General features: G+C 44.2%; 2 protein-coding genes and 1 pseudogene across 8 annotated transcripts; 2 read left to right on the forward strand and 1 right to left on the reverse strand.

Moving 5' to 3' along the window:
- The first annotated feature begins 1,120 nt into the window (after window positions 1-1,120).
- Window positions 1,121-4,021, forward strand: LOC111959270 (3 beta-hydroxysteroid dehydrogenase/Delta 5-->4-isomerase-like; annotated as a pseudogene).
- Window positions 3,988-10,511, forward strand: LOC111959540 (phospholipase A1 member A). 6 transcript variants are annotated; one of them, XM_023981173.2, is made up of 12 exons: window positions 3,988-4,088; window positions 4,486-4,558; window positions 4,797-5,010; window positions 5,179-5,356; window positions 5,479-5,587; window positions 6,612-6,713; window positions 6,942-7,034; window positions 7,826-8,011; window positions 8,472-8,561; window positions 8,746-8,854; window positions 8,996-9,151; window positions 9,288-10,511. In XM_023981173.2, exons 2-12 carry the CDS (start codon window positions 4,489-4,491, stop codon window positions 9,376-9,378), a joined length of 1,398 nt encoding a protein of 465 aa, XP_023836941.1. In that variant the 5' UTR covers window positions 3,988-4,088; window positions 4,486-4,488; the 3' UTR covers window positions 9,379-10,511. The 6 variants fall into 6 exon arrangements, with proteins under 6 accessions (XP_023836941.1, XP_023836940.1, XP_070293645.1 ...); XM_023981172.2 differs by having other exon boundaries at window positions 3,989-4,088; window positions 4,794-5,010; XM_070437544.1 differs by having other exon boundaries at window positions 3,996-4,096.
- Window positions 9,986-15,828, reverse strand: LOC111959541 (popeye domain-containing 2-like). 2 transcript variants are annotated; one of them, XM_023981175.2, is made up of 4 exons: window positions 15,008-15,828; window positions 13,140-13,248; window positions 12,558-13,038; window positions 9,986-10,881 (listed from the first exon to the last, which is right to left on the reverse strand). In XM_023981175.2, exons 1-4 carry the CDS (start codon window positions 15,502-15,504, stop codon window positions 10,799-10,801), a joined length of 1,170 nt encoding a protein of 389 aa, XP_023836943.1. In that variant the 5' UTR covers window positions 15,505-15,828; the 3' UTR covers window positions 9,986-10,798. The 2 variants fall into 2 exon arrangements, with proteins under 2 accessions (XP_023836943.1, XP_023836942.1); XM_023981174.3 differs by having other exon boundaries at window positions 12,418-13,038.
- Between the last annotated feature and the right edge of the window lie 997 nt (window positions 15,829-16,825).

Raw genomic sequence — 16,825 nt, forward strand, 5'->3', positions numbered from 1 at the left:
CCATTCAACCACCGGCAAAGTCCTCTCACAATGATTTCAAACTGTGTTTCTAATACACACTGGAATTGAACTCAGACTACCCATTGCTAACCAGGAAACTCTTAGGTATGTTGTGGTGGACTGTCATTACAATTGCTTCATGGGAACATGGTACAATTATGTTTGTAATATAACTACCGATGTAGGATCTTAAATTGATCACTCTTTTATTGCTAATAATTTTACTGTACAGCAGCTAATGCAAACTTGTAGTGTGTTTGAGGTTTAAAAAGGCTTTTAAAGTTTGTAATTTCCACTTTCAAATGACAGACTTGATTTGACCTAACAAAAAATGTATCAACCCCTACAAAAAAAATCCATTAATTAGAATTCACATATTAATTCACATTTCCTGTTGCTGTAGCAAACTGGCTCAAATTAAGATCTTACACTGAATGGCTGAATGGCTCTGAATTCACTGCCAGCAGGCAGTCAAAGCCATAACCACTTTTGGAGCCAACTGGTGCTCTCAAATCGCATCCTGACGTCTAGAGCAGATGGGTGTTGTATTCATAACATTGCTAACTTAGCTAGCAAACACATTTTGAGAAAACAAGTGCTGCAGTCCAACCATAATGTTTTACCCTCTCAGCCCTCTTGCCTGTCACTTTCCCTAGCGGCAATCCCCATCGAAACCAGATGCAGTTCAACTACAACATTAAGTTATGGTCCAATTCCCAAAAGTTGCCCCCTCGCTTTAGCTTGAAGAAGTGAAGAACTTTGATCATTTTTGGTGTTGATATGACCCACAATTCAATGCAAACTGTAGTCACGTGTCAAACTCCGGTGGCCGCGAAGTGTCAAATTTAATCAACAGAGCTGCATTTTCAGGATGTCAGTTAATATGATGATACTAGCTTGCTAAAAGATATAGATTACATTGATTTTAGAGTTGGGAAATTGGCTTAGTCTCATAGTGAGGAGCCTATAATACATAACTAGCTTCATAAACATATTTGGGGGAATTATAACATTTATTGGAATAAATGACCAAACTATTAAACTAATTAGCCAGCTATGATTAACTGTAGCTTGCTCGGTACATTAATAACTTTAGGTTGGTTGTGTTTAAGCACCAAGGATGTTGCCTCTCCGATCATCGCTTGGGCAAGGGACATTTAGTAAGGTACACTCGGCTGTGACGATGTAAAAGGCAATTCAAGGGCTGAGGGTTTAGGGCCGAGGGCTGTCTACTTTGAGTTTGGACTGCAACCAAATTATATTAAATGGCTAGCTAGCGTTAGCAACGTTTGGTGGCCAATGAGACTGAAAGCTAGCTAAACAGCTGAGCTAGCAAACGATGTAACAAAAGTATAATTTCATCAACAGGCTCTGTATTTCAGGAATCACAGTAGCAAGTTCTCCTGATGCACTGTTAAATTATTTAGCCATTTCAATATTTATTTTTTAAAGAAAACTCAGTTTTTGCCATAGTCCTCACTTGCTTTCATGCGATTTAAACGTAAGCTTTTCCGAGGTTTCGGGACTTGACAACAGTTCCTTTCCATTGGAGCGGTGTGATTGTTTGCCCAAAGTTCTGGGGCGGGGCAAACGGTCTAAATATTTATGTAAATAAGGTGTTTCTGTTTCTGTTTTTTATTTTTAATAAAATATAATTTTATCAATTTTAGAATAAGGCTGTAACGTAACAAAATGTGGGAAAAGTCAAGGGGTTTGTACATTTTCCGAAGGCACTGTATATATAAAAACATTTTCCTTAAAGTATTTTTTTAGTACTGTTACTTTCCACACTACAACAATCATGTAATTTTATCTGAAACATTTAATTGAAATTCCATTAATTCCTATGGAGGACTGTGCCTACTTGGGAGTGCCAATATGGCCAGACAGTGGCTTCAAAGCCTCTCAATGGCCAATACATACTGTTAACAATCCGGGGTTTATATACATCATTGATATTGTAGCCTCTCATTATAAGACATGTCCAGTGTGTAACCCTGGAATCTTAATATGTTCAAAACCCTACAAAACCAGCTGCAATCACATACATTTGGCGGTTTCTGAGAGGATGAAACCACTTCAACATATGCTACTCAGATATAGAATAAATGACACTGTTAGGGTGAATATACTGCAGATGCTTTATAGACCACATTAATAATCAGTGGCCAAGCCTGTCAAAATAAACCCAGCCACTAAATCTGCAGCGTATTGACTCTACTCTGACCAGAATCAGTTCATCACTGTGTCAATGGGAGAGCAAAGCGAATCATTAGTCATCTGGCAGACGTCGTCTTGACTTTCAAGTCATTGCAAACTGTTTTCCTTGGCTGGTCTGGGGCCAGCAGCCTTGGTGGCCATCCCTGGCAGATACTGGTTGAATAAAATGTCCCTGCTCTCTCCCTCTCTCGCGTCTGCCTGCCTCTAGAACTTGCCTCACTTCTCCCCCCAGAGTGGCAGAGTTACCGTCACTTCCAGCACATTCCCGCAGGCTAGAAAAAGAGGTTGTCGCAGAGGGGGATAATAGAGTGGGGTGATTGGTTTGGAGTGGGGACCAAGTCCGGAGCATGTCCGACCACAACTCATACAGTCTCTGGAAGGTAAATACTGTACCAGCTCTCCTTTTGTTCTCCGTTCCTACCAGGGTTGGTGTAAATATTGATATTTTAACATTTTTATTTGGTTTGTTTCTTCTCTGATTCGTTTTTCTCTTCTCTGTTTGTTGTTAGAGGTCAGAGGTGACATTGTGGTGAGTGTGTTTGAGGGGGGCATCAGGGACAGTGAGTTGCTGAGGACAGCGTGTAAGGGAGCATCGCAGGTCTACCACACTGCGTCCCTCATAGATGTCATCGAGAAGGTGACTACAGCAAGATCCACGGAGTCAACGTCAAAGGTATGGTCGAGTTTCACTGAAATATTGGGTTGGGATTGGCAGCAGTCCTGAGTGAAATGTCCAATACTTTCAAATACTTGAGCTGCCCTTGAAAACTGAATTGACCCTGCTAATATACTCATTAATCTAATTTCTTCCTCAGGAACCCAGCTCCTTCTGTAGACGTACATCCAGGAAAACGTGGCGTCCTTCATCTACACCAGCAGCATTGAGGTGGCCGGCCCCAATGCCAACGGAGACCCCATCATCAACGTTGATGAGAACACCCCCTACACGTGCTCCATAAAGTTCCCCCTACTGCAGGACCAAAAAGAAAGCTGAGCGGGTCACACTACAAGCCCAGGGCGAGGGGCTCCACCTGCACCCTCAGACCAATGTACATCTACGGAGAGTGCTTACGATTCCTGCTGGACCACATGAGCGACGTGATTCCGAACAGGGACGTATTGTACCGTACCTCCCACCCGGAGGCCCAGATGAACCATGTGTACGTGGGGAACGCAGCACTGGCCCACCTCCAGGCCGCCCGCGCCCGCCCTGCGAGACCCCCAGCGGAGGGAACTTCTACTACATCTCAGACGACACGCCGCCCATCAGCTATTTTGACTTTAACCGTGTTGTATTGTCGCCGTTGGGCTTCAGGTACCCGCCCATAAACCGGCAGCTCCTCAACATGCTGAACATGCCCTTTAGCTTCACCTATCGGAGGTCTCAGAGGGACATGGGGTACGTCCCCCGGTATAGCTGGAACGAGGTACGCAAGTGGACCATGGATTGGTTGGCATCCCAGTTACCCAAAGAAAGAAAGTGAATAAAGGCTAAATAACTGCCCAAGGCCCTGCCTGTAAGACTGTTCCTATAGCTGACCATCCCCTGGTCCATGCTTATAATCATTATTATGTTAAAGTTGTGTGACAGATTACATTTGCAGGTCCATCTCTATGTTCACATGGACTAGTATAAAGGTAGAATTGGTCATCCATTGCTGAAATGTAGCTTATCACCATGTAACACAGTGAGTATCACCCCCAGATGGCCAGAGTCCAGCATGAAAACAAACAGGCATTGATCATCGGTGAGGTCATGGATCCTCGTCCAGTGCCCCCCCCCCAACCCCATACAGACTAAGCACTTGACCAAGCACTGGGTCCTAAGCAAAACACCGACCAACGACTGGAGCAGGAGGGGTACATGGGTATGTGGGTATGTTTTCATAAGCCTAGTTTACTGTGCCAGCTGAGCTTTACGAGAAAGCAGGGAAGGAAATTCCTCCAACCCCCCATCTCTGTACTGTAATCAGATGTTGTAACTTAATATTTCAATGCCAGCATTGTGAAATAACGTATTTTGTTCGACTTAATTCTCTTAAGGAGATTCCTGCCCTGTTTGAGGTTACTGTTGACCAGTAGAGGATTAAACGGCATTTCTAGATCCAAAGTGAACTACAGTACTGTTAAATAGTCATTGCATAACTTCAAGCACTGTTGGGAGGGAAAATAGGTTTTCCAAAGCTAAGGATCTGAGGCACAGTTCACCAACCTAAGCGGTAAAGCTACAGAACAGTTTACCATTCGTGACATTCTTCTTTCAAGAGAATGGGCTGGAAACTGAAAACAGCGGAAACTTTTCTCAGTATTTTAGCATTCTACATCACGTCTACAGTAGGTAAGTACCACTCATCTCTATTGCAGAAGCTTCTTCCTAATACATTTTCATGTAATGAATAAACACTATCCTTGCTCTAAGCATATTTATTATAGCATATGCCACTTCACTGTATGTAAATAACTCTGTTGTGAAACATGATTTTTTTGTGCAAATGGTGCATCTGTCATTGTTGTTGTTGTTGGTGGTGTTGTTTTCGTCAAGGTTCTTTATGGACATTTCTCCTCTGAACCAGCAGGGGAGGATGAGGAGTCCAGATCAGAATGTGCTGACTTCAACAACACGACCTGGCTGGAGTACCGTCAGCAGGGCAGCAAGCTACAGGTGCAATACCTACTCCTGACACGCAAGAATACAGACTGTGCCAGCCTCTTCAGTCAGGAGTCCCTCAGCAACAACGCCTCCTACTTCAACTCCTCCCTACCCACCAAGATCATTGTCCATGGATACAGGTGAGGAGAAGGGGAGGGAGGTCAAAACTTGACACAGTCATTTCATACTCTCTTTACAGAAGTGAGAGAGATAGAGAGAGAAGTTATGCTGATGGGCACATATAAAGTGTAAGGAGATCTACATATAAAACGTATAAGCTATCTCGCTCCCCCCTTCCCCCCTCCCAGGGCTCTGGGCAGTAAGCCGTCCTGGGTGAAACAGCTGGCCCAGGCTCTGCTGCGGGCGCAGGATGCCAATGTGGTGGTGGTGGACTGGGTCTATGGGGCCTCCTTCGCCTACAACCTGGTGGTGGAGAACTACAAGGAGGTGGCCGTCCAGATATCTGTCCTCATCAACCAGCTCCAGGTCAGGGCCTACTCATTTGTTTATGTTTACATACTAATAAATGCAATCTCAATGTTCACTAACCAACAGCAAATTAATTTAAAAGTAATGAAAATAACGTAGAACTGATGTCTGTCTCACAGAACCATGGATGCAAACTGGAGTCATTTCACTTCATTGGGGTTAGCCTCGGGGCACACGTGTCTGGATTCGTGGGGACCCTGTTCAAGGGGGAGATAGGGAGAATCACAGGTGAGCTCCATCTGTGTCTGACCCAGTAACAGTTGCACAGGGCCCCTACTGTCTGCAGAACAAGGCTCTACAGGGCCAGACAACGACTGGTCACCACAAAGCAGGGCAGTCACTCACCCTTTCATCTCTGCCAATTGGACTGAATGAGGCTTTCAGAGAAAGAGAGAGCACGCTTCAGAAAACAACAACAGCAGACACTGAAAAGCGCTGCTCTGAATTTGTGAACGATGGAGACGTTACCCTTCTGAGGACACACAATGGCACAACAATGCATACAATTGTCTGTCTTCACATTATCTCTGGTGTTTTTGTCTGAGTAGAGGCATTCAGCCTTGTGATGTGAAGTAGTCTGAATGTTTAGGTGCAGTAATTCACAGCCGTGTGTGTGTGTGTGTGTGTGTGTGTGCGTGCGTGTGTGCGTGCGTGGCGTGCGTGCGTGCGTGCGTGGCGTGCGTGCGTGCGTGCGTGGCATGCGTGCGTCCCCAAAAGAATAGTGAACAAACAACAACTTGACCAACTGGGGACATTTTGTTTGTCCCCATGAGGTCAAATGCTATTTCTAGGGGGATTAGGATTAAGGTTAGAATTGGGGTTAGGGTTAAGAGCTAGGGCTAGGTTTAGGGTTAAGGTTAGGTTTTTGGGTTAAGGTTAGGGTTAGGGTTAGGGGTTAGAGAACATATGATTTTGAATGGGATTGAATTATGTCCCAATAAAGTTAGCTGTACAAGACTGTGTGTGTGTGCCATATGCCCCCTCTTTTTGCTGTAAAACTGCCCCATGGCAAAATGAGTAGAATTACCGGAAATTAACTCTAAAACCGCTAGCAAGAGGAGGACCGCTTAAATGTTTTACTTGCATGGCTCTGTATGAATGTGCGTACGCAGACCTACGAGCCACCGCAGCCCCTCACGATGAGTTCAGATTTTTTGTGAACCCCAACCCCATCAAAGTTTCCCATCTCTGCTGTAGCCTATCACTCACTCATCTCAGTCATTCACTGCTCTGTCTGTATCTCCTCCTGTAGGTCTGGACCCAGCTGGACCCATGTTTAAGGGAGCCGACACGTTTGACCGTCTTGACCCCTCAGATGCACTGTTTGTGGAGGCCATCCACACAGACTCTGACTGTAAGAGAACACACAAACAATGTTATTGCAAAGAGATTTCTGCTATTATCTTTCCACCTCGCTTGCTGGTTATTGGGCTAGCTTGGATGCTAGTGTGTTCTGTTTTGTTGTAGGTCTAGTTCCTCGGAAATTCTGTCATAGTCACTACACAAAGGTTGGCTGCACCCCAACAACACTGCTTACCTGACAATCTCCTGATATCAGCCATTTGTCTATATTTTCTCTCAGACTTCGGTATCTCCATCCCTGTTGGCCATGCTGACTTCTTCCTGAATGGCGGGATGGACCAGGCAGGTTGTGCACGCTCAAGGTTTGAGTCAAGTAAGTGTGTGCTTTTGCCGACAAAATGTTTAATTGGTGTAATATTATTTAAATTGAGGAGCACATCCTACTACAATTGGCAAAGAAGCCTGTGCAGAGGCGTCATACCCATAGGAGGCACAGGGGCACGTGTTCCCTCAGATTTCTCCTTTATTTATTTTTATTTTTTGGGTTGTTTCTCTGTAATGCTACTAGCCCACCTAGCAATTTTATGAAGTTGGATTTAGCTAGACCAGATAGGTTCACAATCTCCCGACCTGACAACTAGCTATCGAGAAGCCATTTCAGGCTATCAATCAAGTTAGAGTAGCTAGCGTGTCTAACTATCTTAGCTGGCATGCTTGCTGGCAAGGTTGGTAGACTTTAGAAAAGCAATAAATAACTAAATGTACTGACTAAGACTCACATTCCTTTCAATCTTTTACCCAGATTTTAGCAGAGATGAAGAGAAGTATATTTAGTTTCTTAAAAAATAAGAACCACCAGTCAGATGGATACAAACACCTCAAGAGGTATGCTTAGATATGCAAAAAAATAGACATATATTTTTTCATATAGAATCAATTATAACAATTATGTCTCTAAATTGCAGGAAAAATCTGTTTCAGGTGTTTGAAAAATGCTATATTATACAACGTCCATGATGCCCCTGGTCATGTGTATGATAGTATGATATGCCTACATAAACTTCAGACATGTCATTGTCAACTAAGCACTAACATTCACTGCTAGCAAGCTGATATATTTGGTGGTAAGCTGATGGCTACCTGAGCCTCTTCGTTTGTTGTCAGTTCTTGTCTACTTTCCAGTGTATGGCTATGTGATCTGTGACCACATGAGGGCGCTCCACGTCTACATAAGCGCACTGAACGGGACCTGCCCACTGACTGGCATCCCTTGTTCCAGCTATGAGGAATTCCTCAAGGGGCGCTGTTTAGGCTGCCAAGGTGTCTTCAATGGCACATGTCCACAAATAGGTAGGGTTATCAACATGACACAATTTCCTGAAAACTTAACTAACCTGTTGTCTGTGAGTACTTTGATCATGGGAATGTAAAACATATAAATAGCCACTTCATACATGTATAGTAGGCTATATGTAAATGATTTTCATCATGTTCATATTTTGATATTTTGAATAGGCCTAATCATATTAAAAGTTCCCAGCACACTTTCCATTTTCACCTTAATCAGGTTTCACTCAATGAGAGATAGGGCTTCTGTCTGACTTAGCTAGTGTCACGTCTGGTCTGGTGTCCACTTACAGTATCACTGTGGCCACTGGCACTGCAGATACAGTTACAGATGTACAGTATACAGACAAAGAGGTTAATGTAGTCTGGAGACCTTTCATCTGTCATAGATGCGATAGGAAGGGCTACTTTACATCTCACTCTCTCTGTCTTTTGTACATCCATGTGTCCTTGTGTGTTTCAGGGTTATTGGAGAACAGCGGTATAACAGCCTCTCCTCTTCCTCAACAAGAGAAGCTTTTCCTCCTGACAACCTCTGCACCTCCTTTCTGTGGTGAGTAGCTGCATCTAGCCTACCTCTCGTGATCTCAGACTGACTGTCCAGCAGAAGATTGTTGAATTTTCATGACACATCACCACTACTTTCACCCCACAGTTGAATGCTTAAATAAAGCAATATTTGAAGTGATGATGCTAAACTTATTTTCCGTCCCCCTCCGCCACCCTCTCCCCCTCAGCCCATCACATCCTGGTGCAGCTGGAGGTATCCCCCCTGGACAAGACTGCTGAGGTGCAGGTGACCCTAAGAACCAGGGGACTTCCTGAAACAGAGCACAGACTCAGGCTGTAGGTATAACAACCTCTAACCTCAAAGTTAGAGACAAAACAAATATTTTGACAGCAGCATGAATCACAGCTGTTCACTTTATGATACGTAAACATGGATTATATTCTCAGTAACAGTCATGCTGTGTGTGTGTATTCCAGAGAGACAGACGGTACAGTTTACAGGAGGGTGATAGCCCACCTGGTGCCACTGTGTGAGATAGACTCCATTCAGCTGAAGAACACTGGAGCACGCTTCTACAGACAGGGAGACATCCACTTTGTGTCTGTCTGTATATCAGAGTTCCCCTCTGTCGGGTATATGTCCTTTCATCTATTTAACACACACACGCACACACACACACACACACACACACACACACACCAGCATGCAGTCTGTGTGTGCGTACCTGTGCGTGCATATGACACTGTTTCTCGTCTGTTGCTCTTTCAGAGAAGTGGAGTCGTTGTGTGTGAAGAAGATTGACATTAGACGAGGATCTCCGTGGAACCATGATTTTGTGCAGCTGTGTGGGAATGACTGAGAACACTTATGTCCTGAACACACACAACCTATGCACCAACATGTGTTTCTTTCACTGTGTCAACATCCCAATAGTTCTGAATTGGCATCCTCTCTTCGTCTCCTTTCCTTTGTCATCAATGATGTGGAATGCTTTGATAGGTCTAAGCAGTAAGGAGGAAGCCTATCCTGTCCTTATCATTAGGCATGAAGGAAAGGAAATTAGGAGAGTTTTACTGGGACGCAGCCTGTTTCCAGCTCACACAGAAACACACACACATGCAGCCAATAGCTCCTGTTGGAAATATACATACAAACACACTCACACACTCATATGTTACTGATGGACCACCTACAGCTAGACTATGCTACAATTTTCTTATTGTTACATTTCTTCCGTATTTTCTAATAGCATTAGTATTGCTGTACATAATCATTCCGATGCAGCTGAATGTTACTTTCTTAATAAGAGCTTCTGTTGAAGCAAAACAGTTCTCAGAAGCAGAGGTGAGCAATGTGTTCAAATTGTGATGAGTTTGAATACCTCGTCATGATAAACTTGAAGACTCAATCTTATTCTGACTGAGGATGGAGGAGAGAGGAGACATAGATGAAAAAATGACAGTCAATGCATTTTCACCAAGAACTTTATGGAGAAAGATTGGCCCCATGAAAATACATGTTTATCACATTATGTATATGTAGGCCCACATTTTGGGGGGGAAACAACAAAAACAAAATACTCCTGTTCTATGTTTTCTGACTAAATGTACAATGTGTGAGACATCTCACGTTTACAAGCATGTAGACAAAATGCAGAAGTGTGTGTCTGCCTGTTAAATTTGGAATCATGATTTGAAAATATGTATGTATGAAGAGAAAACCCTTTTAGCATGCTCTCAGTCAAACATTATTCTCTCAGATTATGTCTGCACAAACAAACAAGATTAACATGCCCCTAGCTAGCCAACCCAACCCCGGCTGTTAAAAAATCTAATGCACATGATTAGTTTAATGTGGAATCATAATAGCATAATCCTATCTCCACTTCAAACGGCTTTCCATCCAGATGAATGGGAGATGTGAGTGGCATAATAAAAAGAGAATACCATTATTTTCTGTGACATTAACTAATAAATTCAGTTTATAACATAATTATGTTCAGTGTCCAGAGTCTCACTCTCTCCTTTATTGTCATGCACAGATGACATCGCAGGAGTGAGATAATGTTAGGTGAGAGACTGGGATGTGGTGTTGGGTGGGCCTGACTCCACCCAGGACAGTGGTGATAGTTATATCCCAGGTTGTCTTTCCTGCAGTTCCACTGGTCTTCTCAGGAAAATGCTATAGATATGCATAAACATTCTGTGATAGTGTTATAAGCTGCACAGCATGACTGTAATAAAGACAACCTGGAACTGTTTGCACTTTTGGTAAAACTATCACAGCTTAGGGGTGTCAGTGGGAGCCAGAGGAGCTCTTCCTCTCTGGTATCGCATTGGTAGAGTCCCAGCGGTTTCCCCTCCTGTGGAATAAACAGAGAACATCTGTCAAAAAACAAGCATAACTGTTACTACGACAACCTTCCTTATGGCAGGCAAGCAGATCATATTCACCTTGTCCAAGTACAGAGAGTATTTAATTTTCACCTAAATGATATGTATCACGCATTACAGCTGAACATATAGTATAGTGTAAGGTTGCAACATGATCTCACAACAAACGTTCCCATTGGTCGAATTACACCGGCATAGTCCTCACATTCCTGACAACTGGTTAACAGTGAGAGATGGAGGAACTACTGACCTGTGATGTCACAATGACATTGGAGTGATAGGCTGTTCTCTGAGCCTGGCTGGTCTCTGCTTTCACATGACCCACATCCCTCGCCCTTCTCTCATCCCTTACCCCTGTCAAACTCTCACCCCTCTCATTCCCCTGCTTGCCGTAGCCACTGTCTAACTGACCATAGCCTGCATCTGAAGGTCAGCAGCAGCCTTTACAATGACAGCAGAGCCAGAGCCCTCCACCAAGCACCCAGCAGCTGTCCTGGAATCCAACACCCCTCCTGCCCCCCTCTCCCTCCTCCGCCCGAAGCACAATCTGCCCCCGGTTGGGTCAGGGAGGATTTTGGGATAGGGGGGAAAGGGAGGGGGTAGTGGGTAGGCATGTGGATTAATGGCATGGCACTGGATCTCTGACTGCCAGGATATCCCCAGTTTCCAGCAGGCTCTAATCATTGTCTCTGTCAGAGAAAAACACACAGATGATTGCCAGCCTCCCACCCTGCTGTCTCCACATCCTGGTTCAAACTACAAACCTCCAACATATATACAGATGGTACCCCCATCTGTTTGAACCAACATAAGCTATCAGGGTCACCCTCAGGTAAACTGTTGTGTACAACACTGTCTTTCATCTGGCCAAGCTTTGGAATCCAGACAGAAAGTACAGTCTAACTAACCTAGCTAAACAAACACACTCTCCATACAGTACATCCATACAGTACATCCAGCTACCAAGAGGGCATGCCACATACCGGAAGAGGAGTGGTGGAGAGGCTGTAATATACTGTACATACATATACAGTATAACGTAGAGAATAAGACCAGCAAGAGTTTTGGGGGTAGAGCTCCTGAGGCTTCAGATCTCCATTGAGATGGAGTGGAGGTAAACTTTATAACAACAATCCTCAGAGACTTGAGTGGGTACCCAAGAGGCGAGGTGTCCCAGTTCTGCCAACTCTTTGGTCAATCTAATGTTCTTCCCTTCAGGCTCATTCATTTTGACCAAAAAATGTATTAAGTTTACTAACTCACTCTCTAAACATTCATATAATTTTCAAAAGCGAAGGCGCAAGCAGTGCATAGCCTCTGCATAAGATAGATGGAATATGTGTGAAAACAAACAGAAAATCACTTAAATAATTGCAAAGTTGAAATGAGGTTCTTTAACACAGGGCATTGCCATTTTAACACTGGATTAGTGAGAGTGTGGACACAGCAAGCAAAACACACAAACCCCCCCAGCCCACCCTCTCACTGCACACAGGTGTACTTACATGTAGCTTAAGTAGTGGCCCAGTGTGTTAGCTCCAGCACCCTGCCCTCTACCTCAAATAATCCCTCTCACTCCCATAATCCATTAAGGACCCGGTCATATCAGCGAAGTCCTCCAGGACCAGGCTGGTGGAGTCCTCACCAGAGAGCATCTCCATGTCTGAGGGCCAGGGCTGGCGCTGGGGGTGTGGGCCCTGGGGTTGGCGGGGGCTTGCAGTTGATGGGTTGGGGGACTTTTCTTGGATCTGCAGCCGTGGGGTCGGGGGTGTTGGAGGCTCTGACTTCTGGTAGGCTGGCACCGGGTCCACATCCACCACTGCTGCCTCCTGCTGCTCCACTGGGTCTACCCGGTCCCTTGCACTACCACTGCCGCTACAGACCTCACCCTCGCTGCCCGGGGGTGAGGGGGCCAGGACATGGTAGAGACTGGGCAGGCGGATGTCGAGGCGCACACCACTCTTGGCGAAGAGCTTATCATTGAGTGAGTAGAGCTTGTTGGCAATGTCGCTGCCCAGCATGACGGAGAAGAGGCGGGTGATGTAGCGATCCTTGGACAGCAGCATGTAAAGGCGGCGCCGGCGCCACGAGATGTAGCGGCAGTCCGTCTCCGCCGTCAGGGTCACCTGGCGGTTAGGAATGTCAAAAGTCAGGGGTAAGTGTGAAGGAAAAGGCTAAAGCTTCAGAAATTAATGAATGAATGAATTAACGAGAATCCGTCCAGTACCTGAAAGTTCCCCTCTTCATTGGGTCTGAGAGACTCCCACTCAGGAGAGTCCAGGAACTGGAGTGGGAAGATGTAATGGAGGAACTGTCCTTCTAGAGACACACGGATCCTACCAGGGAGAGCAGGAAAGGGCAAGGTTAGTAAGAGAGGAGAGGGGGAAAAGTATGGATAGGTGATAATGAGAGAAGAAAGAGAATACACACATCACTAGGTATGATCCAAAACCTTGAAACAAGTTAACATGAATATCTATGTCCTTAACCTCAACACTCAGGGAAGTAATCCAAGTTAAACATAGACAGAGGAAAACATCTATTCTTGGTTTATAAATGACAGACATTCCAACAGTGCTCTTTCATGTCTGATTAATGTTGATGGTATTCATTTGAATCAATCAACAGATGTCATCTTATGACACCAAATGTTATTTGCATATGATAATAATTAGCTATCCTGAAGTTATAAACTTGACTTGCACTCAAATAGCTGTCAGTACCTTTAATGAACCATTCATTTTAGAGGCCGTATAGGAGGAGTTAGTTAACTGTGTTGGTACACAACCTAAGAAGAGCAAAAAATATTTAGAATATCACAACACTTTAGCAGACGCCAGACCTGGGTCAAATACATCATATACTTCCAAATTCTTGAACAGCACTTGATTTAATTTGCCCGGTACAATGGAATCAATGTAATAGTCACACATGAGCTAAATCAAGCACACCTCAAATACTTGAAAATAAAGTTTTTGACATTATGTATTTGACCCAGCTGTCTGCCGCTAAGGGGAGCAAGTACACTACAGTGAGTCAGTGACACAAATACTCTGTGTTTTACAACGTCTGGGGCTCTGACATTTTAACCATACCCTCCCAATCCCAACACACTTGATACACACACTAAACCTGATATTAGCCAAAAAGCAAAGAAGTGATGGAGTCACTGCTGAGGACCAGTGTTGGGGAGTAGTGAATTACATTTAGTTCAACTAGTAATTGCATTACATTTTGCAGGAGCATGGTGGTAGTTGAACTAAATTAAAATCTTGGTAGTGTTTTCAGTAGGTAATAAATTTTTTGCCATGTAGTGGTGTAGCTAACTACTGGAATTACACAGTACTTTATTTTAGCTAAAATAAAATATGGGTGAAGTAGTCAAGAATGTCCTTTCTTTTTCATCATCAGACATGCCTAATTCTCACTTGAAACACTTTGTGCCTAATTTTAACTTTTTGTGTTTAATAGGCTAAATTAGACATTATGTTAACATCTGACTCCAGAGTGATCTGTTCTTGCAATTTGTAGTCTATGACATTTCAGATTTAGATATGATCATTTTTCAGGAAGTAGTTTGGATGTAGTGAACTAGTAACTTCAGTTAAGTAAGATATGTTTTTCTTAAGGGTAGCTTCAGTGTAGCTTATCTTCTTCCAGTGTGAGGTAATTGGTAGCTTGGTAAACTATATTTTCAGAGTAGCTTCCCCAACACTGCTAAGGACACATGACCTCTTGAAAGTGTTCTGTGTTTAATTATATTGTTGGTAAGTGATATATCTCACTCAGGTTTCCATAAGCTCTAGTCTAAGCCATTGTTTTTTTGGGACAGACAGATCAAGAGATAAAATGCTAAGAGAAGAACATTCACTGGGAACACTAACTCTACTTCTTGACAATTGCAATCTACCTACAGCAATGTAACTAAACTACAGTTGGCCATGTTCCTCCAGCAACTCAACTAAAACAAGACTCAGGTCTGTTCCAATATCTCCAGTAACATACTACCAAGAACGAATTAAGTAATGTACTATTGATCATGCATTCTAAGTGGTATGATACGGACATTAGAACTGACACCCTCCTCTCGCTCACCTCCCTGACAGCAGAAAGGATAGCTGGTTGATGGGCGTCTTGCCCTCCACTGCATACGTCTCCTCTACTCTTAGGGCCAGCACCTTGTTCTCACAGGCCCCCACAATGTCTTTGAACACCTGTACGGGCACGTCCAGGGGCAGGTAGATGGCTGAGTAGAGGGCCGACAGCTCCTCTTTGGCCAAGCCATCCTGTTGCAGCCTGTATATGAGGTGGCAAATCTGGAACACGCAGGCCACCAGCAGCAGCAGGTTCCAGGTGAACACGTCCACCCCACACATGGTCATCCAGCCCCACAGGGCCAGGCAGGTGAAGGCAGGCGTCATGAAACCAAAGATGAACAGGGAGCCGTAGGCGCTGCTGCCCCCCATGTACCCCAGGAACAAGACGGTGTTGCCCAGGTGGTAGAAGGCCCCCTCTGTGTTGTTGGTCCAGCCATCACATGGTGGATGGCCGTAGAAAACTGTCTCCAACAGGGTGGAGTTGTCTGCACTCATGGTGGAGGGAGGCTGTTATTCCAAACAAAACTGTCTAGTTATTCAATAAGTTCCAAAAAAACAGTTACACTCAGAATATTCCAAAGTTTACTACGCTACCCGAGGTCAAAGCTGGAAGAAAAAGTTTGTCCTCCACTCAAGCCTCAAGTTGTTGTTGTTGCTTTACCAGTGAGTCTGAAAAGTTGTCACTGTAGTTGGTCTATTTCTTAAAAGTTCAATCAAGGTATTGTCAAAACAGAGAAAACGTTGCAAAAAAATAGTAGTTGTAAGTCGCTCTGGATAAGAGCGTCTGCTAAATGACTTAAATGTAAATGTAGTATGAATTGTCAAAAGTTGCTCTGTTGCCCTCTTACGTACAGCCGGACTACAGATTTTCTTTGTCCTGCTTCAGTTATTACACCATAAACATGATTGGAATGGATTTCTCCTCACATTGTGCATCTCTCCCACCCTCTCGTCCCTTCTTTTCCCCGTCTATGTTTTGCTGTGTCTGTCTCTTGATTTTCTCTCTATTTCCCTCAGCCATTTGCTTACTCTGGAGAGCTCACAGTTGGCAGCACAGAGAGAGAGAGAGAGAGGGAGGGAGAGGGGAGCGAGAGGGAGAGGGGAGAGAGAGGGAGAGGGGAGAGAGAGGGAGAGGGGAGACAGACCCCTAGTAGGATAACCATGTTTGGAATTGAAACCCAAGGAGTAGAAAGCCACAGACAGAAAGCAGACCAACTACTTATCATAACACTGCTGGGGAGAGAGAGAAAAATAGAGAGGGAGGAGCGAGATGATAACAAGTGACAGAGAGAGAGAGAGCGAGAGAGAGAGACCCTTGAATTGAATTGAGAGAGAGAGGCTATAGTCATGCCTCCAGGTAAGTCACACCAATAAAAACTCTCCCTTCTGCCAAAACGGAACCATCTTTTAACAGAATACTTATTTGGCCCCTAAACCTCTGGTTCAATGTGGTGCCAAGAGAGTGGGTCTGCTGGGTGCATATTTAAAAATACTGAAATAGTAGAATTACAGTGTAGGTCGGGTTTCAAAGATTCACCATGTCCCACCAGTCAGACACTGTTCTAAGGGGACTGTGTCACTGGAATAGAGGTCAGGGTGAAGTGAGTGGCTTTGATATCATACCACTTGGGATATATTCAAAGCCACACATGATTCTGGTGTGTGTGTGTGTGTGTGTTGTCTTAGAGATTCACAAACAATTTGGACTGAAAGTTACATTTGCTTCAAAAGCACAGGTGCTTTGAATCATATAGACTTGTCTAATGACTCTATACAAGGTGTGTAGGCTATGCCCCCACTCACATCTTTCTCGTAC

This window comes from Salvelinus sp. IW2-2015, linkage group LG36, assembly GCF_002910315.2.
Source record: "Salvelinus sp. IW2-2015 linkage group LG36, ASM291031v2, whole genome shotgun sequence".
In the NCBI taxonomy this organism is placed as follows: domain Eukaryota; kingdom Metazoa; phylum Chordata; class Actinopteri; order Salmoniformes; family Salmonidae; genus Salvelinus; species Salvelinus sp. IW2-2015.

Coding starts and splice junctions, on each gene's coding strand:
- LOC111959540 (XM_070437543.1), top strand. Junction 8,012..8,471: donor TGGCACATGTCCACAAATAG/GTAGGGTTATCA, acceptor TGTGTGTTTCAG/GGTTATTGGAGAACAGCGGT. Junction 8,855..8,995: donor ACAGAGCACAGACTCAGGCT/GTAGGTATAACA, acceptor TGTGTATTCCAG/AGAGACAGACGGTACAGTTT.
- LOC111959541 (XM_023981174.3), bottom strand. CDS start 15,504: ATGAGTGCAGACAACTCCACCCTGTTGGAGACAGTTTTCTACGGCCAT. Junction 13,249..15,007: donor TCCTTTCTGCTGTCAGGGAG/GTGAGCGAGAGG, acceptor TCTCCCTGGTAG/GATCCGTGTGTCTCTAGAAG. Junction 13,039..13,139: donor ATGAAGAGGGGAACTTTCAG/GTACTGGACGGA, acceptor CCTAACCGCCAG/GTGACCCTGACGGCGGAGAC.